The 20,405-nt window shown below is 50.1% G+C and overlaps 2 protein-coding genes across 2 annotated transcripts in view; one reads left to right on the top strand and one right to left on the bottom strand.

Moving 5' to 3' along the window:
- The window catches only part of LOC136965301 (dynein axonemal light chain 4), a 20,452-nt gene extending 16,997 nt beyond the window's left edge, over positions 1-3,455 (top strand). Inside the window, exon 5 of the transcript XR_010879285.1 lies at positions 3,443-3,455. The gene's annotated coding sequence lies outside the window, so the exon portion shown is untranslated. The remainder of the gene's footprint in view (positions 1-3,442) is intronic.
- An 8,917-nt stretch (positions 3,456-12,372) lies between these two features.
- mfng (MFNG O-fucosylpeptide 3-beta-N-acetylglucosaminyltransferase) overlaps positions 12,373-20,405 on the bottom strand; it is a 12,654-nt gene continuing 4,621 nt past the window's right edge. Inside the window, exons 2-8 of the mRNA XM_067259133.1 lie at positions 17,197-17,242; positions 16,910-17,012; positions 16,566-16,719; positions 14,561-14,646; positions 14,023-14,188; positions 13,740-13,825; positions 12,373-13,155 (exon numbers count right to left, since the gene is read on the bottom strand). Coding sequence (XP_067115234.1) covers positions 13,104-13,155; positions 13,740-13,825; positions 14,023-14,188; positions 14,561-14,646; positions 16,566-16,719; positions 16,910-17,012; positions 17,197-17,242 — 693 coding nt within the window. The 3' untranslated portion in view covers positions 12,373-13,103. The remainder of the gene's footprint in view (positions 13,156-13,739; positions 13,826-14,022; positions 14,189-14,560; positions 14,647-16,565; positions 16,720-16,909; positions 17,013-17,196; positions 17,243-20,405) is intronic.

The following is a 20,405-nucleotide window of genomic DNA, read 5'->3' as shown; positions in this document are numbered from 1 at the left end:
CCGTCCGGTGAAAGCTTCTACTGGGCAATTAGGCGCTCTGCACTCTCACTTGGAGACGTGGAACGAGGCACTAGTCCGGTTAAACACAAAAAAAACTCGCAAAGCCCAAATATACAAGCAAGTGCTGCTTTGCCAAAAACGAGAATGTCAGGCATCTTTTAAGCAATAACCCACCACACAAATCAGGCAACCAAGTAGCAAAAAATCCGAAGAAATACATATACAAAATGTACAGTATATTAATCCGGAGTCTAAACATACCTTGCTGTGTTCCCCTGGTAACGTAGGTTACAGGCTGCTGTGCAGTCAGAGAGATTCGGCAGGTTCTAGGTTATCCACTGGCGGAGCAGTGTGTTCGGACAGCGAGACAGAGGAAGAGACTGAGTGCGCAAGAGAAGGGAGGGATGGCAGTGGGAGAGGAGGGTATAGGAGGAAAAGAGGGCGATTATAAGTAGCTAAGTAAGCGGAGGAGAGAGAGCGAGGGATCATGGGAGAAACGACACCGAATCGGGGTGATCGAGAGATGTCTGGTAGGCCTATACTTCTGCTGTTGGTCCAAACCATTATAAGCTGCTGCAACGAGTTACTGTTTTTTATTTATTGGTGACGGTCAGTTCGTTAGTTTATTTGAGATGTTATTCAACAGTGAAGATGTGTCGTTCTAAAACGCTCATATTCCCCGTGTTTGATATGAGCGTAATGACTTACGCATGTCAAGATGACACCCGGTTTTTCTGCCGTGCCATTCTCTAGTCGGCCTCTGGTGATATCACCGTACATCGCGTAGGCGCATAACAGTTGTGCAACTTGTGTCTCCGAGTTCCGGTGCGTGCTGTGTGTGTGCGCAGCTGATTTGGAACTCAGGGCACGTAGTTGAGTTCTCCCAGGCTGCTACCACCGCCCGTGCGCGTTCATAAGGGCGCGCTCACACACACACACACACACACACACATTCACACACATACCAACAGTCCCGGAGAATGGACCGACAGGGCACCGCTGACGTCATGGCCGATAGCGTAAGATGTATTCCTCCGGCGGAAAGAAAATGAGAGCGTGCATGTAATTAATCGTTCTTTCACGTCAAAGACGTAGCTTATGAACAGCTTCATCAGGACGGGGGACACAGCTAGAGTGCGTGCCAGAGAACCAGAGGGTGTGTGTGAGAGTAGAGAAAGAGAAAGTGTGTGTGTGTGTTCGTGTGAATATGCGTGCATGTTTCTGTTTCTGTCTGCATCTCTGTGTGTGTGCACGCACAGATGTGTGTGTGTGCATGCAAGCATAAATCAGTTTGCGTGGTGTGGTGTGGGGGGGGGGAGGGGGGGGGGGGGAGGGGGGGGGGTACACAAATGACACATCCACCTCCAGGGTCCAGACCCAGCTTGCCTTAGTAGCTCTGTTGTCCCCAGACCAACACTACCACCCTCCCCAGTCATCCGTAACCCTCAACCCGCCTGAGAACAACCAATGTGGGCAAGATAAAGAGCTCTGCTCCCTGGTCCTGAAGGAAACAGCGAACATGCCCACGCTGCCAACAGCATGTGGTGATGATAGAGATCTCAAAGCCAAAGGGGACGTATTGTATAGGGTGTTTTGTTGGGAATACAGCTGGGGTATACATTGCAGCACACACACACACACACACACACACGCTAACAAGCATATGTTGGTTTGGATGTGTATGCACGCCACACACACCACATTGCATTATCCTCGGGTGGAAATACTTTCGCACGCACACGCACGCACACACACACGCACGCACGCGCGCACACACGCACACACGCACACACCCACACACCCACACTCATGAAAAGACAGACTGAAAAGGACAGTTATGCCATGCCATTCAGTTACCCAGTGAACGATCCATACATTTCCTCCTGTGATTATCTAGTCCCTTTGTCTCACAGGCACACGATAACTGGCGCAATTTCTCTCTCTACAGGAAATTAGTGTTCTCTCTTCTCTCCTCTCCTACGGAAAATTATTGTTCTTTCTTTCTTTCTTTCTCTCTCTCTGAACACAAATCCATCATGTTCTCTCACTCTCACACTACGCAAAACGGTTCCCTTTCCTTCTCACTCTTTACCCCTCTCTCTCTCTCTCTCTCCTGAATGAGTCATCAAGCAGGAGTGACTGAAAAGTGGGCCGTAAAAAGAAGAAAAAAAAGAAACATTCAATAAAAAGTAGATTAAAATTGTCACTCATACTAAGTAAATAAGTCAATTTTAATTAACAAATTCATTTAAAAAACACCATAAAATACATACTCATGATCACAAAACGTGAGCAGTGGTGGAGTCGGCCCTGGTAATTCCCCGATCGGCCTCAAGACGACACTCACCATAGCAACACAGGCGTTTCGGTTGTCTTTTCTTGTCGCATTTTTTTTTTCCCCGGCCGACTCCGTTGCCCACCAGTTTGACCTTTGACCCTCACGGCGGCGTGACGATTAGCCGAGTACAGCAGGACTGTGTCATCATCGTTTTCCCCTCCGCTTCTGCCTGGCCTCGACCAAGTGATGCGTTTGACCTTTGACCTGATGAGTGGTTGGTTGTTAAGGGGGTTGCGACCTCTTCCTTATAGAGGGCTCAGCTTTGATAGGGATTGAGGGAAAAGTGTGGGGTGATTCATTACGGCTCCGACGCTGGTGGGTTGGCTCTCGGCCCATAGGGAAGACTTGGAGGAAAGGAAACTGTGTCTTGGGAAACAGACTAGGCGGTTCAACCAGGGTCTCATTCAGACTTTTTAGCCCCATTAGCTTGAATATGGGAGCTGTGAAACTGTCTAACCAATCCTTCTGCGTGGCCCCATTGTGGAGACAAGGGTTGTTGGATTGGCTTCCCACCCTATAAGGAAAGCATTGAGGCGGGGGAAACTGAGGACTCCATTCTGGCTCAGGTAGCCTGGCTTAAGATGTATGTGGTGGTGTGGATCAAATACAAAGATTCCTGTAGGGTGTGTGTGTGTGTGTGTGTGTGAGGGGGGGGGGGGGGTGGGTGGTACAGACAGCAGACATCTTCCGTTGACTGATTTTGGCAAATAGAAAGCAGGAGAAATGGACCTTGGTGTGATGCTATTGGAAGGGAACTCAATGGTCTGATCAGTTGTGGGACAGAGCCGCACACTACACACTACACACACACACACACACACAAACACACACAGAGAGACACACAGACAGATGGATCAACTTAAAAACTCAAGCGCACACAAACAAACACATTTGAACTTGATTTTGAGATGACAATTTCATTTACACACATCCACAGACACACACACATAGCACACACACAGGCACACACACACACAGAGGGAGAAGAGCTCAACATAACAGTGAGAGAGAGGAGCGGAGGTAGTGTTTTTCTGTTAGCCTTAGGTCCTAAAGGGGGTGGCTAAGTACTATCAGCTGTGAGAGCTCATAAAGAAGAGACTGGAGCCTGGACACACACACACACACACACACACACACACACACACACACACACACACACTACAAATGATAACTAGACAGTAAGAGATAGAGTGGTGAACTGGTCCCCAAGGAGTCGTGATCATACTGCTGTTTGGTCAATATCTTCACGTATAGGGATGCGTATTGATAAGGTTTTAACAATTCCGACTCCTTATCAATTCCTGTTTATCGATTCGATTCCTTACTAATGGGAGACGAATGCCGGAGCTAATATGTATGCTTCAAATGACGGGACAGAAGATAAACTAGATCGACTACACACAATAAAGGCAAATTGCTTCACACAGTAACTAGTGGTTGTGATCACTTTTGAGCATTTAGCTCTACCTTAGATAGTTAGAGATGACGTTAGCTGCGCTGCTGCATGCATCGAACACATGACGTTCCAGTAACTTCATTCCATGCTGTGTGTTCAAATACTTCTTCATATTTGTAGTATTTCCTCCCTTCGACGAATAGACTTTTTACACGCGTTACAAGTGGCGTTGTTGTCATTTTGTCATGTGATATACAACCAAACTTTAGAACGCTTCTTAGTTGCCATGTTTGCTGCAGTCTGTCTACGCGCAAACTTTTATATTTTATTCAGACAGACGTTCGCGTGTCCCATTATTAAAATAAGCATATCGATTTTTAATCCATTATTAAACTTAGCATTTTAATTGTTTAACGGCACAGAGAATCGTTAACAGAATCGTTAAGGAATTTTTGCTAACGATTCCAAGGAATAGATTCACTGGGAACCGGTTCTAAACAAGAACCGGTTCTCGATACCCATCCCTACTCACGTATGAAGAAGAACTCCCCATTGTCCAATCACATCTAACCTTTTACTTTTATGAACGTCCACTCTATTGTGTTTTACTAGGTTGTATTCTATTGGTTCATTCCAGTCTTTTATATTCTGTTGTAAGGTCAGATGGCTGAGCGGTTAGGGAGTTGGGCTATTAAGCAGAAGGTTGTTGGTTCGATTCCCGGCCTTGCAAAATGACGTTGTGTCCTTGGGCAAGGCACTTCACCCTACTTGCCTCGGGGAGAATGTCCCTGTACTTACTGTAAGTCGCTATGGATAAGAGCGTCTGCTAAATGACTAAATGTAAATGTCTAAATGTAAGGTCTGCCTTCGTGGACTTAGCGTCCTTTGAATCCACTCTGGAGAGAATGAGTAAACCCCTCGTGCTGCCTTCGGGTCACATGACCCAAAGGTTCATAACGAACCATCGTTGTGTTTACCCAATTTTACCCAATACAAAAACAAATAAAAATACTTTTCTTTTAACCATTCCAATGTGGGGGGTCTGAGACAGCCCGACAGTTAAAAGAAACTGCTTCACTTTGTTTTTGTATGAGGTAAATTTGTCGCAATACGACGGTGGGTCACAATGACTGATGGGTCAGAATGACCCGAAGATAACACAAGGGTTAACCTACAGTCAGCTTGAAGCGTTATACGCTTTTGTGGTCAACTTTGTCGTCGACAATGTGAACGCACATTGCTAACCAGCGTTTAATCGCTCGGAACTTCTGCGGAACTCAATCCAATCATAACAGTAACCATGACCCTAAACCTAGAAATCGTTTTTCTATTTTAACACGCATATCAATTGCCGTGTGTAAACAGTGAAACACAGAAACGGAAAAACGCAGGTTTCAGATCATATACAAGGCACATCACCGGAGCCACACAATCGCAAGGCACGTACAGACCCCATACAAGACCATGAAAGAAAAACAGTATTTTTCAGCCAGTGGGGATGCTAAGCTAAAGGTAGGCCTATATGCATACTCACAGCCAGAATGACAAGTGATGCGCTCCTCGCCCAGTGGCAACATTAGAGGCTTGGTGAGAGCAAACACTGATTGGCAATCATTATGTGTGTGTGTGTGTCTCCACTGTGTCTATGTGTTCATCTTCAAGACTCAGTGTGTGTTTCAGCCATGCAACCCTCCCTGTCCCTTATCCTAGTCACAGCGGGTCCTAAGTAGACACATCGCCAGCTATTATCTCCGAGCCACCATGCTAATCCACAAGCTAATGTCGTCAATATATTGTCTTTTTGATAGCTCCCCTGACATGTCACTCTTTACCCTGTCGTCGTCATCATCATCATCATCATTATCATCATTGTCTCAGTGTGTGTTGGCCTGTCATTAGTCCTCGCAACTCCCTACTGTGGTGTTGGGTGAACCGTGAGAGGAGTAGTGAAACTGTGGATGGGGGGCATTTTGGATCAATAGGGGACTGGTTCATGATTCACTCCCCTTCCTGAATGATGCGATGCAGCATGCTTTCATTTGGGCTCTGTTGTACTCATTTTTTTGGATTGCCTTCTCTACTAATTGAATGGGAAAATGGCAAAAATGTGTCTAGAAAGCTTGATAAAAATCTATAGGGTACTGCTCCATTATGGCTATGATTATGAAGCTGAGGTTGCCTTCTGTGCCTATAGGTTGGAAAGGCGAGGTGGTGAAACTGCATCAGATAGTTCTCCATGGTGGCTCAGCAGAGCCCTGAGGGGGCTCGTCTGGGCTAGCCTGCGGCTGCTGCTTATAAGAGACTCTCTCAAACACACACACACAAACAGGAACATAAGCACTCACACACACACACACAGGAACATACACAACTGTCCCCCTCGTATCTCTTGTTTTTACGCCCCCCTTCATCCACACACACACACACACACACAAGCAAGCACAAACACAAACTCTTGCACACACACTCACACAGTCCCATACACAAACACACATTCCCACACACACACCAACACGTCTTAGGTACAGCAACTTCAGACAGAAGTGCAACATCAATCATCTCGGTCCAGCATTCCCACCACTGTCATCCTCCAATTACCTGCCTGCGCCCGACCATGAATCAACCAATCAGGCGAGGTCAGGGGCAAATATTGCTCTGTTCTTGCTGGTCAAAACTAGGACACACACACACACACGATCTTTGTTCTCTGTGATGCTTGTCCAGGATACGGTTGCTAACCTGTCCAACGCCGTTCCATACATACATGTTGATAACCGTGGCAACCGCTGCTCATTTTCCTGTCATGTTCCCAGAGTGGGATGGGATGGATGACGTGGGGCGAGACAGAGAGACTGACAGGAGGCCAGCCTGGATGGAGAATGGGAGGAGAGAAGGTGTGTGACATACATGGAGAGAAAGAAAAGTATATTCTTGTCCCTTTAAATAAAAAGAAAGAGAGAGAGGGGGAACAAAGACAAAGAAAAAAGACAATGATTGAGAGAGAGAGAGTTAGAGAGAGAGAGAGAGAGAGACAGTTAGAGAGAGAGAGAGAGAGAGAGAGAGAGAGAGAGAGGAGAGAGAGAGACAGTTAGAGAGAGAGAGAGAGAGAGAGAGAGAGAGAGAGAGAGAGAGACAGTAGAGAGAGAGACAGAGAGAGAGAGTTGGAGAGAGAGAGAGAGTGGAGAGAGAGAGAGAGTTGGAGAGAGAGAGTTGGAGAGAGAGAGACGGAGAGAGAGAGAGTGGGAGGGAGGGAGTGAGAGTTAGAGAGAGAGGGAGAGTTAGAGAGAGTTAGAGGGTGAGAGAGAGAGAGAGAGAGAGAGAGAGAGAGAGAGAGTTGGAGAGAGAAAGGTGGAGACTAACAGGACAGAAATGGAGACTTCCCTCTTTTGTTTTAAAATGGTAGTTTCTTTAATAAGCAGCTCCACTGTTAGGCCCAGGGCTGAAGGTGTCAGAGGTGTACGTGCCACTCAGAACCATACTGAAGAGAGCGAGGGAGAGAGAGAGAGAGCCAAGAGAAAGAAAGAAAAGTGGGGAAAGCCCCTGTATTTTAATGGCTCATTGTAGATTTCACGCCGGATGAAATATGTTTTAATTTGTGGGAGTGCTGGAGGGTTTGTCGATAACTCAACAACACAGGCTGGAGAGGGAGAGAAACAGAGAGGGAGAGAGGAACAGGGGGAGGAAGAGGTAGGCGTAGATACAGAAAGGAACACTTGGAGGGAGGTGAAGAAAGAGATATGAGAGTCCTGAGGAGAGAGAAGACAGACAGGGAGATCAACTGTAGGAGGGAAAGAGAAAAAGGATAAAAGAGGAGGGAGGGGAGAGAGAGGGGTCAGAGAGGAGAGGGGGAAAGAGGTGAGAACGGGTAGAGAGAGAGAGAGAAGTGGGGAAGGAGAGAGGGGGGCAGTAGAGGGAAAGAGAAATAGAGAGAGAGGAGAGGGGGGAGAAAGAGGCTGGGGGAGAGAGAGAGAGGAGAGGGGGAGAAGGAGGCTGGGGGAGGAGAGAGAGGAGAGGGGGGAGAAGGAGGCTGGGGGAGGAGAGAGAGGAGAGAGGGGGGAGAAAGAGGCTGGGGGAGGAGAGGGGGAGAAGGAGGCTGGGGGAGGAGAGAGAGGAGAGGGGGGAGAAAGAGGCTGGGGGAGGAGAGAGAGGAGAGGGGGGAGAAGGAGGCTGGGGGAGGAGAGAGAGGAGAGGGGGAGAAAGAGGCTGGGGAGGAGAGAGAGGAGAGGGGGGAGAAAGAGGCTGGGGGAGGAGAGAGAGAGGAGAGGGGGGGAGAAGGAGGCTGGGGGAGGAGAGAGAGGAGAGGGGGGAGAAAGAGGCTGGGGGGAGGAGAGAGAGGAGAGGGGGAGAAAGAGGCTGGGGGAGGAGAGAGAGGAGAGGGGGGAGAAAGAGGCTGGGGGAGGAGAGAGAGGAGAGGGGGCAGAAGGAGGCTGGGGGAGGAGAGAGAGGAGAGGGGGGGAGAAAGAGGCTGGGGGAGGAGAGAGAGGAGAGGGGGCAGAAGGAGGCTGGGGGAGGAGAGAGAGGAGAGGGGGGAGAAAGAGGCTGGGGGAGGAGAGAGAGGAGAGGGGGAGAAGGAGGCTGGGGGAGGAGAGAGTGGTGGAAGGGTGCTGAGAATAAAATGGAGTTCGTAAAGGAGAGAGGGAGGAAGAGGAAGAGAGGAATAGAGGGAGGAAGTGAGGAAAGGGGGGGGGGCAGCTCACTTTACAATCCCTCCACTCCCCGGTCCGTGGGTTCCCATGGCAACGGGGAGCAGCAGCGAGGCGAAGCGAAAGAGAGAGAGAGACGGAGAGAGATGGGGGGAGGAGAGAGAGAGAGAAAAAAGGAGACGGAGAGAGGTGGGGGGAGGATAGAAAGAGAGAAGAAGAGAGAGGTGTGCCAAGACAGGGGGCAGCAGTGCAGACAAAGCAGGGGAGCGAAGGGGAGAGAGAGAGAAATACTGCTCCCTCACTCATCACAGCTAGTCTTCCTCTGACTTCTTTAGAGATATATACATAGCTGATCTCTCCACCTCTCTCTCACTGAAAGGTCTGTGTGTTTTCATCTCCCCAGCTGTTCATGAAGGGGTCCTAATTGAGTGGTTCTTTAACATCCAGGTGGGTTTGCTATCACGTTTTTCAATCAACCACACACACACACCTCTATGTCTCCGTCTGGGACACACACACACACACACTTCCGTCTCCCTGTGGGACACGCACACACACACTTTAACAGTCCTTAACTTACTCCACAGGCACGCTGAGTGGACACACGGTCGCCACAGCAACGGGGGCGTGAGGAAACTACGGAATGCCATGCTCCGGAACGCTCTGGAACACCAGGAAAGCCCGCGGGACGAGCCAGCCTGGATGGCAAAATGTAAAATGTCAGGAGGCATTAATCTAACATCTGGAGAGGGAGGGTGATGGAGAGAGAGAGATGGAAGGAGAAGGGGGAAGTGAGGGGGAAACAGAGAAAGAGAGAGAGCGAAGGAGGGAGAGAGAGAGAGAGAGAGAGGGGATGAAATGTAAAATAAGAGAAAGACAAAGGGAGAGAGACCCAGAGACACACACACACATATATTAACACCTGCTAGAAGCTCTAGGCCAGCTAGACTAGACCCCTGCCATGTGAGGTCCCTTACACCCTCCTGTCCTGAACATGTCAACACACACACACACATTTCTAACCAGGCAGTTCTCTCAGTCACTTCCTGCCTGACTTGGTAAATGAGACTTGGTAAATGAGACAATATGACTAATAACAATCCATTGGGAACTGAGAAGTCCCATACAGACAGACAGACACACACACACACACACACACTGACATCTCTCTTCCCCACTCTCCCCGTTTCTCCCTTCTCCTCTTCCACCCTTCTCCCTCTCTCCATCTGCTGCCCCCATCCCTCCATCCCTCCATCCTCTAACCACTAGACAGACCCTCGAGACACGCACTCTCAGTGTCGCTGCGCTCATTAGAGTGAGTGACTGATCCAATTCCATGACACGGGTGGAACACCGAAGAGCCTCGCTGTGTATCCTCAGTGTCAGGTCTCTCTCACACACACACACACATCAATACATAGATACTCTGGTGGTACACAATGTCCTATTGTCTGAGTTTGGTTCCAGAATGCCATGACGGTGCCTGAATGTTGGATGAGGCGCTGTGCTGCTCCCTGCTGGCTGCGAGAGGTAGGGCGCCCTCACTAATGGCCGAGTCCTTCCGTTGTTTTGTTTTTGTCAATGAAGAGGATCTCCCTCGTTCCCTCACCATCTGTCTCTGGGACTTCCTTCCTTCCCTCCCCTCCCTCCCACCCTCCCTCACCCCCCTCCCTCTCTCACTCCCTCCCCCCGCCTCCCTCCCTCCATCCCTCCCTCCTCGCCATCCGTCTCGCTGTTGGGATCTGGCCACGGTTTTTGTTTGGGGTTTCATTGTGTTGGAGGAGGGAGAGAGAGAGGGAGGGGAGACACTGAGAGGGAGGTGGGAGAGAGAGAGAGAGAGAGGGGAAGAGAGAGGAAAGAGGGGGAGGGAGAGACTTGTGAAAGCAGATGTGAGGGCTGGACTACAGATCTCTCAGTAGACGTGAGCGGTAGAGGGAGACACGTCTGGGAGACAAGCGCTTACTCAGCCTCCACTCACTCTCCTCCACCTCTCTCCTCCACCTCTCTCCTCCACCTCTCTCCTCCACCTCTCTCTCCCACTCTCTCTCCTCCACCTCTCCTCCACCTCTCTCTCCCACTCTCTCTCCTCCACCTCTCTCCTCCACTCTCCATCTTTCCATCCCCTTCATCTCCGCCCACACACTCCCTCTCTCTCCATTCTTCTCTTCTCCCCCTTTTCAGTCTCCATGGCACTAGAGTTGAGGGTTGTTGAGTCACAGTCTAATGGAGGCAATGCTGGTCTGGAAAGCGTTACACTCAAAACACTACACACACACACACAAAGAGCAATTCACTGTCCTAAAACGACGTCTAACACGAGGACTGTCGCTCTCCCTCTTGATCTGGGACGTACACACACACACACTCTAATCAGATCAAGCACAACCCCTGTCCCGGATCACACAGCGACGCGAGGCGCTAACGAGGGCAAGCGACGCACTGGAGCGGGAGAGAGAGGGCTTTCACGAGCACGTCCTCTGCCGACTGGGGGGGGGGGGGGGGGTCATCACTGCTCTGTGATGGGCTGGATGGGTCTGAGCGTGGCAGGGTCGTCACTGCTCTGTGATGGGCTGGATGGGTCTGAGCGTGGCAGGGTCGTCACTGCTCTGTGATGGGCTGGATGGGTCTGAGCGTGGCAGGGTCATCACTGCTCTGTGATGGGCTGGATGGGTCTGAGCGTAGCAGGGTCGTCACTGCTCTGTGATGGGCTGGATGGGTCTGAGCGTGGCAGGGTCGTCACTGCTCTGTGATGGGCTGGATGGGTCTGAGCGTGGCAGGGTCGTCACTGCTCTGTGATGGGCTGGATGGGTCTGAGCGTGGCAGGGTCATCACTGCTCTGTGATGGGCTGGATGGGTCTGAGCGTGGCAGGGTCATCACTGCTCTGTGATGGGCTGGATGGGTCTGAGCGTGGCAGGGTCGTCCACTGCTCTGTGATGGGCTGGATGGGTCTGAGCGTGGCAGGGTCATCACTGCTCTGTGATGGGCTGGATGGGTCTGAGCGTGGCAGGGTCATCACTGCTCTGTGATGGGCTGGATGGGTCTGAGCGTGGCAGGGTCGTCACTGCTCTGTGATGGGCTGGATGGGTCTGAGCGTGGCAGGGTCATCACTGCTCTGTGATGGGCTGGATGGGTCTGGCAGGGTTAACCTGTCCACGTCCTCTCTCCCTGACGGACTCTGCGCCCTGATGCACAGCCTGCCTTGAGTGTGTGTGTTTGTGTGTGTCAGATGGAGAGTGCGTGTTTCAGGGAACTGAATTGCTATGTGTGTGTGTGTGTGTGTGTGTGTGTGTATGTGAGTGAGAGAGAACCTCTTTTATGATCTTAATAGATGCTTTTATGAGCTGGTCTGAATGTGAGATTACAGCGTTGGAGTTGAGGGCTAGCCTGTGGGGATGGGCATGTGCGTGTGTGTGTTCATGCCTCAGTGACAGACCTATAACTGCCCTGGTCCATTAACCCTCCCCCAGCCCCTGCCATGTGCTCGTGGGTTTATATACTGGCACCTCCCTCTCACCCACACGCAGGACAGAGGTGCTGTACAGGGGTGTGTGTGGTGCAGAGGTGGTGTGTGTGTGGTGCAGAAGTTGAGTGCGTGGTAGAGAGGCAGTGTGTGTGTGCGTGCGTGCGTGCAGGGGTGGTGGGGGCATGGATGAGTAAGCCGTTCTCTGTTTCTGTGTATTCACCTGGGAAACAGGAGGGTTAGGGGGCCTACGCTCCGCTGGAGACGGCAACATGGAGAGAGAACAAACACACACAGACTCTTGTATTCCCACACACACACACACGTCACTCACTCTAGTATTCCTCTCTTGCTTCTGACAGAAGACCCTCGTGTTACAGGTCAGAGAATGACTGCTGTGGTGTCTGACCACACACAGTCAGCTTGTGTTTGCTTCTCTATTGTACTTTCCTTCACATTGAAAGTACTCTGTGGACTGAAGGTTGAAGAAGAATGAAAAAATATCACCACTCAAGACTTCAGTAGCACCGTGACAACAGCTTCATTTATTCAGCCTATGATATCTCACTCAGAGAGAGAGAGAGAGAGAGAGAGAGAGAGAGAGAGACAGACAGACAGACAGACACAGACAGAGAGAGACAGAGACACAGAGAGAGACAGAGACAGAGAGAGAGAGAGTGTTGCATGAGGTCTCTTTGTGCAACATTCATCGTGAGTCACAACTGATGAGGAACAAGCGCGCACACACACACAAACGCAGTCTCACACTCACAAATAAATTGCACAGTACAGTAGATCACGTCATTTTGCAGTCATATAAAAATCTAATTTGAAGTTTTTCATGAAGGTAAAACATCATTCATATTTGATTGGTTCGCTAGTCAACTAATATAAACACCTCAAAATATACTGTACACTAGTGCTCATGTTGAAGTGCTCTGAAATATCACTGCATTAATACCCTGCTGACGTCTTGAATAGATGGCCATTTTGTGTCAAGGCAAGGTCTAGTTTCAACAGAAGGCCTGTTTTCTAGGTGAGATGATGAGCAACTCCACCCCAAGGACATTTCCTGGTCCTCTCTGAGGTCAGGTGTCCTGGGTGGTTATCCTTTTTGTTCGATTTAAAATTGACATTGAATTAATATCCCAGTTCATGTCCAACAAGATCTTCAATAACCAGGAAGTCCAGACTCCACCGTAGCCAATGACGTCTTCCAGAATACCCCAGGCACTGCTGGGAACTGGAGTTCTTCAGGGGCAAACTCAAGGACACCAGCTTGTGAAAGGATACAGCAAACAGTGAACGCTCTTAAACCTGGCAACAACGAAAAATAAAAACAGCAGAAAGGTGAGGCCTGGTCAGGTGGTGTTTCATCTGAGCACATACGACACACTGCTAACAGGAGGAACACTGAGAACACTGCTGACGATGGTCTGAGATGTCTGCCGCGTGGGAGGGGGGGAGGGGGGGAGGGAGGGAGGGAGGGAGCCTCAGGAGACTAAAAGCTTTTGTTGTTTCCACGCCGACTTAAAATCCCCGATGGCTTTCAGCCCTCATAAAATGGAAAAACATAACGAAAGTCTGAAGGGAAGTGGAGAAGGGTGCCACACTACACCGTCAGGAGGCTGTAGTACACAGGATGCATGTATGGAAGGAACGACACACTCGTATAGTGTCATAAACATAGAAGGTTACACTGTTTTCATGTATAAACTGCACATGTTTATACTTAAAAACGCATATGGATAAGCTTCTGTACCATTAAGTAGGTTTGTGTACCTCGTACCTATCTAGTTATAATGGCATTTTTTTTCTCAGAGAGATGGTGAAATTGTATGGAATTGTGTCCTTGAGCAGGTGTGTGTGTTTGAGAGAGAGCGAGCGAGCAAGCGACTGACCTGGAAGGATCGTCTTCTTTGGAGAACACACCCTTCAGCTCAACACTGTTCATCTTGTTCTCAAACACACCATAACTCAGAGTCACCTGGAGAGGACACACACATTACATGCATGTGTGAAGCTGGCATGTTTGTGTGTGTGTACCTGCAGGTGTGTGTGTGTGTACCTGCAGGTGTGTGTGTGTGTGTACCTGCAGGTGTGTGTGTGTGTGTACCTGCAGGTGTGTGTGTGTGTACCTGCAGGTGTGTGTGTGTGTACCTGCAGGTGTATGTGTGTGTGTACCTGCAGGGGGATGCTACTGGGTGAGAGCAGCAGCAGGTTCTCCAGGTGGGAGTGGAAGGAAGAGCAGTGCATCATGGGAATGCCCAGCCTGAGCTCCACGATGAAGCCCACCGTGCAGTCGTCAGGGAGACGGATCACTGCTGACGTCTGCTCGAACCTGGGGCCGCTGGCCGCACACACACACACACAGTTACAAATAGACACACACACTCAGTTACAAATAGACACACACACAGTTACAAAAAAAAGAAATCATCTCCCTCTGCTTTCCTCCCAATCTCACCTTCCCTCCTTCTGTCTCCACCTCCCTCTCTACTCCACTTCCACCATCTTCCCTATCCTCTCTCTCTCTCCACCTCCCTCCCCCACCCCCCCCTCTCTGTCTCTCTCTCTCTCTCTCTCCACCTCCCTCCCCCCCCCTCTCTCTCTCTCTCTCTCTCTCTCTCTCTCTCTCTCTCTCTCTCTCTCTCTCCACCTCCCCCTCCCCCTCTCTCTCTCTCCACCTCCCTCCCCCCCCTCCCTCCCCCCTCTCTCTCACCTGGCCCAGGGCTTCATCTTCTCTGCCAGTCTGCGACTCAGACAGAAGCCAGCTCCTCCTGTGGCAAACCAGAACTTCACCTCTCTCTGGAACAGACACACACACTCTCTTAATTCAATACATGCAGCTTACGATCCAACAAAGTACCTCATTTCCAAAGTTAACAGGCTCGTACATTATTTACTTGGTAAACAAGCCTGACAGGTGTTCCTGTTAACATTCAACAACATGATAATCTATCTGCGCTTGGTACCATCATTTCTCAAGTAGATAATACGGCATCATCAACATTTGTTTGGTATTCCTCAAGTAGATTAAAGGAATAATAGATTACAGTACACCGTGCGGTGTTCGATGACACAGACAGTCTAATATTTGTATAGTGTTTGTCAAGTGGATCCGTTAAGAGATGGTTAGCGAGGGCAGGACGTCTCTCCAATCACAGCACAGATGAGCTGGCAGTCCTCCAATCACAGCACATATGAGCTAGTGGGGGGGAGGAGGAGGAGAGAAAAGAGAAAGTACAGACAGTACAGTATGTGGATGAATAGAGACGTGGAGAAGAGGAAAATGGGGCGGAGGGTAAGGAGAAAGAGTGACAAGAGAGTTGAAAGATGACAGAGAAAGAGAGGAGACGAGACAGTAGAGAGGGAGAGGGAGAGAGAAATACAGGGAAAGAGAGACGGAGAGGGAAACAGAGAGAGAGGTGGAGAGTGGAGGGGGGTACTACATGTGTATGGATCTTCAGATGGATGTCTGGCTGGGTGTCCGGAGGAGGACCCTGGGGAGCGCTGAGGCAGACGCACACACCAGCCGCACACACACACACACACTGTGGATCTAAGATGCACTTTAACTACCAACACACCCGCATCCCACTGGGAGGGAACGCCACACACAACACACACACACACACCAACTACATTCACTGAAACCCTCACACACACACACACACACACACCAACTACATTCACTGAAACCCTCAAACACATTTTCTCTGTCACACATACACACACAGACGTGTTCAAACACACATGCACTCCAGTGTGTGGGCAGCATGTCTATTCTTAAAGTAACGGCAGTCAATTGAGTCGTTTGAAACCCCTCCCCCCCCCCCCCCCCCTCCTCCCCCAACCATAGTAGAGACCCCCCATCCAGCCGCCCCGCCCCCCACCCCCCCACCACTACAGGACTTGAGACAGATGGGATCAATATGGGGCTGTAATCACTCATCGATCATCCAGTTAGAAAACCCTTACTGCATGCAGAGAAACATCCCTCCCTCCTCCCTCGCCTTCCCCCTCGATCCCCCCCATCTTCATCCCCGTCTCTCCTTCCTCCCCTCTCCATCCCCCTGTCCTGCCCCCCTCCCTCCCTTCCCCTGGTGAGGACACTGTGGGGGGAGGAGGAAGACACAAGGGGGGGTCGATACCCGGTGCTGTGGTGAGGACGGGAGAGGAGGCTGATTAGATATGGATCGGTGTTGACCAGGTGGTCTGCCTGCAGACATGGACCTAAACATGGAGGAGCGGGTCACAACAGGGGCCTCGACGCTCACGGACTTAATCCGATCCACCATCGTGTTAGACCAGTGGACAGCTACGGAGGACGGGAGGGAGGGGGGGAGGGCTGTGGGAGGAAGAAGGGAGGTTGTTAGCATGCCAAGGGGGATGGTGGAAGGCAAGGGAGCCTGGGAGGAGGAAGGAGACAGGTTGGAAAGGGATGTAGAAGGAACGGAAGGGAAGAAAAAGAAGGAAAGACAGAAAGAGAAGGGAGGGAGGGAGATGTCTGCCACGTGGGAGGTAGGTAGGGGAGGAGGGAGGGAGGGAGGGAGGGAGGGAGGGAGGGAGGGAGGGAGGGAGGGAGGGAGGGAGGGAGGGAGGGAGGGAGGGAGGGAGGGAGGGAGGGAGGGAGGGAGGGAGGGAGGGGAGGAGGGAGGGAGGGAAAAGATCCGTTCTCGGAATAAACAACAACCCCGGCCCTGCAAAGCATCATGGGAGCTGACCGTCTTGTTGCCCTCCAGCACCTCGTGGGCCGTGATGGGGCGGTCGAGGCTGGGCTTGCCCAGGTACACGTCTCCGTCGGGGGGGAAGGAGGAGAGGAGGGCGAGGAGGGCTCCAGGGTTCACGTAGTTATCGTCGTCTACGTGACACAGCCATCTGCACACACACACAGATAGTCTACGTGACACAGCCATCTGCACACACACACAGATGCTTTCACATGCAGGCAGACCACATCAGAAACAACATAGAATGTACTGACACACACAACAGCAACAACATTAACATAAAAAGTTGAATCCCAGAGCAACCACTGCTCGTTCACACACACACACACGGCTCCTACCTCTTGTCGGAGGCTATGAAGTGATCGTACTCTGCAGACATCTTGCAGGACAGGGCCTGGTGACTGTGGTCTGACGGACAGGCTGTCACTACCATGTTAAAACCTGGAGGACGAGAGAGAGAGAGACAGAGAGCGAGAGAGACAGAGACAGAGAGAGACAGAGAGAGAGACAGAGAGAGAGAGAGAGACACAGAGAGAGAGACACAGAGAGAGAGAGAGATGATTACCTAAGTACTGTGTGAACCAGCCCCTGTAGGAACAGAGGTGGTGTCAGTTTGTCCTCTGACCTTTGGAGGTGATGTCTTCATCCTCTGCGTCAGTAAAGATGTACGTCTGGACCAGGAGAAGAACACATCGTCAACCAGGATCCATGAACACGTCACACACACACACCTCTATGAAGCATGTGTCACACACACACACACACACCTCTCTGAAGCATGTTTCACACACACGAACACCTCTCTGAAGCATGTTTCAAAAAACACGACACCATTCATATTAGCATTTCTCATCCATTGCCCACCCCTGCCTGGAGCGAGAGCTTAGGAGTCCTACAGTAAGGTACCGTCTCTCATGCTGGCCTGGCTTCACGCTGGTCTGTTGTTCAGTGCCTAAAAAGATTGTTCTTGGACACAGACAATATTTCTATTCTGTTCCAGACACACACAAATGCACTGGTTATTGTGACCTTGGTGCTTTGAACATAGCAAAGTGCTCTCAGGTAGGGAAAGTCGTACACTATACAATGTGCACAGACACACCTTAGTAAAAAGAGAGACTTGTTATAGTTCACTACTGACCTCTACTGGCAGGTAAGTAGTCTTTGACGGTACAGTAGTGATGGTGGCAAAATGGAGAAAAGGGGGGAAGTTTAACAAGGAAGGAAGGAGAGAAAATGGGAAGGAAGAAATTAAACAAGGAGGCAAGTAAGGAAGAAGGAGAGAAGGAAGGATGGAAGGAAATGAAACAAGGATGCAAGCTGCAGTATTACGGGGTAGTGCTCTGTGCTAGGTGGAAAAAACAACCACCACTGTTTCTCTCTTTCACTTGTATCTGCCTGGAGATAGAGAGAGAGGGAAGGGAAGAGAGAGAGGGAGGGGAAGAGAGAGAGGGAGGGGAAGAGAGAGAGGGAGGGGAAGAGAGAGGGAGGGAGGCGAAGAGAGAGGGAGGGTTGGAAGGAACTGAGACAGAGAGGGTGAGGAGAGAAGGGAGGAAAGAGATAGTATCAGTGAGGAGAGCGTCAGCATTAATGCCTGGCTGACATCAGTGTGTAACAGGCTTTTCCAGGGCATGTGTGTGTGTGTGTGTGTGTGTGTGTGTGTGTGTGTGTGTGTGTGTGTGTGTGTGTGTGTGTGTGTCGGGGGCAGTGACAGGTCAGTCATGGTTTAGTCTCCAGGACAAAACATTTACATAAATTGTTTCTGCACCATCAAGACCATCAAGATGCAAGTTTGTTTGAAAATGGGTTATAGGCTAGCATACACACATATCAATTTCAAGAAAATGTCAGGTATTCCCAAAGGAGTGTGTGGGTGTGGGTGTGTGTGTGTGTGTGTGTGTGTGTGTGCGTGCGCCCTATCCTTGCTATTGGTGTGTGAGACCTGAAAAGAAAGAAAAATCCATAGCTAGATAAAGCATCTTTTTATTAGGTTTAATACCAGAATGCAGTCCTCTATAGATTGACCTCTCTGTTGTGCTGGACAGACTAGTGGAGAAAGCTCAGAGATACACCAGCGCTTGCATAATCTATCAGCTTATTGAGAGAGTATGTGTGTGTGTGTGTGTGTGTGTGTGTGTGTGTGTGTGTGTGTGTGTGTGTGTGTGTGTGTTTGGCCTTCTCCATCTCTTTAATAGCTTCAGTGCACTGAATCTTCCATGGAGCCAACCCTTCCTTCCTCACACACACACACACACACTTTTCTCTCCCCCCCCCCCACACACACACAGACACCTACACACAATCCATCTCCAGCCAGCCAAACAGTGTGTTGCCTCTGTGTCATTCTGACACACAACAACCTCTAAATCTTCTCTCTGACCATGTCCCAACTCCTCCTCCTCCGTTCTACCCTGTGGAGGGCCTTCTCCCCCTCCCCCCCCCTCCTCCTCCTCCTCCTCCCTCCTCCAACAGAGGAGTCATCATTTTTATTCACAAATCGATCCTCTCTTGATGAGACTCCACAGACCTTACCAGCCCCCCCAACCCCTCCTCACTCCCTTCCTCCCTCTCCCTCTCTACACACACACTCATGTACCCCTAAACACACACCTTCATACACACACTCATTAGTTTCTTCCCAGACAGTCATAACTCAGGAAACTGCCCCCAGGGGGGGGTCGAACCCGCAATGGCTGCCAGACATCATCATGATCTGGTCTAAAGATCCAAAATGGCTGCCAGACATCATCACGATCTGGTCTAAAGATCCAAAATGGCTGCCAGACATCATCACGATCTGGTCTAAAGATCCAAAATGGCTGCCAGACATCATCACGATCTGGTCTAAAGATCCAAAATGGCTGCCAGACATCATCACGATCTGGTCTAAAGATCCAAAATGGCTGCCAGACATCATCACAATCTGGTCTAAAGATCCAAAATGGCTGCCAGACATCATCACGATCTGGTCTAAAGATCCAAAATGGCTGCCAGACATCATCACGATCTGGTCTAAAGATCCAAAATGGCTGCCAGACATCATCACGATCTGGTCTAAAGATCCAAAATGGCTGCCAGACATCATCACGATCTGGTCTAAAGATCCAAAATGGTCGACGGGGGCCGGAGAGAGCGAGGCTCATAAAAGAGACCAGTGGAGGAAGAGGAGGAAAAACGATAAAAACGAAGGGTGTACTGGATGAGTGGACACTGGGGTGCTTTCAGAGATCAGGCTGACCAATCAAATGTATGAATCACTTTTATACACTGAAGACGTCCCCTGCCTCGTCCCACCATACCGTGATCAGTCAGACGTCACATTCACACCAGCAGAATGGGTTTGTGTGTGCGTGTGTGTGTGTGTGCCCGTGCGTTGTGTAGTGGGCATGTACTGTATAGTGTTTGCTGCATCTGAGTGTTGTACAGTGTGGGTTGCACAGTGTGGGTTGTACAGTGTGGGTTGTACAAGTGTGTGTTGTGTAGTGTGGGTTGTACAGTGTGGGTTGTACAGTGTGTGTTGTGTAGTGTGTGTTGTACAGTGTGAGTTGTACAGTGTGTGTTGTACAGTGTGTGTTGTACAGTGTGTGTTGTGTAGTGTGTGTTGTACAGTGTGTGTTGTACAGTGTGTGTTGTGTAGTGTGTGTTGTACAGTGTGGGTTGTACAGTGTGTGTTGTACAGTGTGTGTTGTACAGTGTGTGTTGTGTAGTGTGTGTTGTACAGTGTGTGTTGTACAGTGTGTGTTGTACAGTGTGTGTTGTGTAGTGTGTGTTGTACAGTGTGTGTTGTACAGTGTGGGTTGCACATGGTGTCTGTGTTGTGTAGTGTGTGTGTTG

This window comes from Osmerus mordax, chromosome 21 (genome assembly GCF_038355195.1).
Source record: "Osmerus mordax isolate fOsmMor3 chromosome 21, fOsmMor3.pri, whole genome shotgun sequence".
NCBI classification, from domain to species: Eukaryota; Metazoa; Chordata; class Actinopteri; order Osmeriformes; family Osmeridae; genus Osmerus; species Osmerus mordax.
The sequence above is the reverse complement of the archived record's forward strand: the minus strand, read 5'-3'. Positions and strand labels throughout refer to the sequence as shown.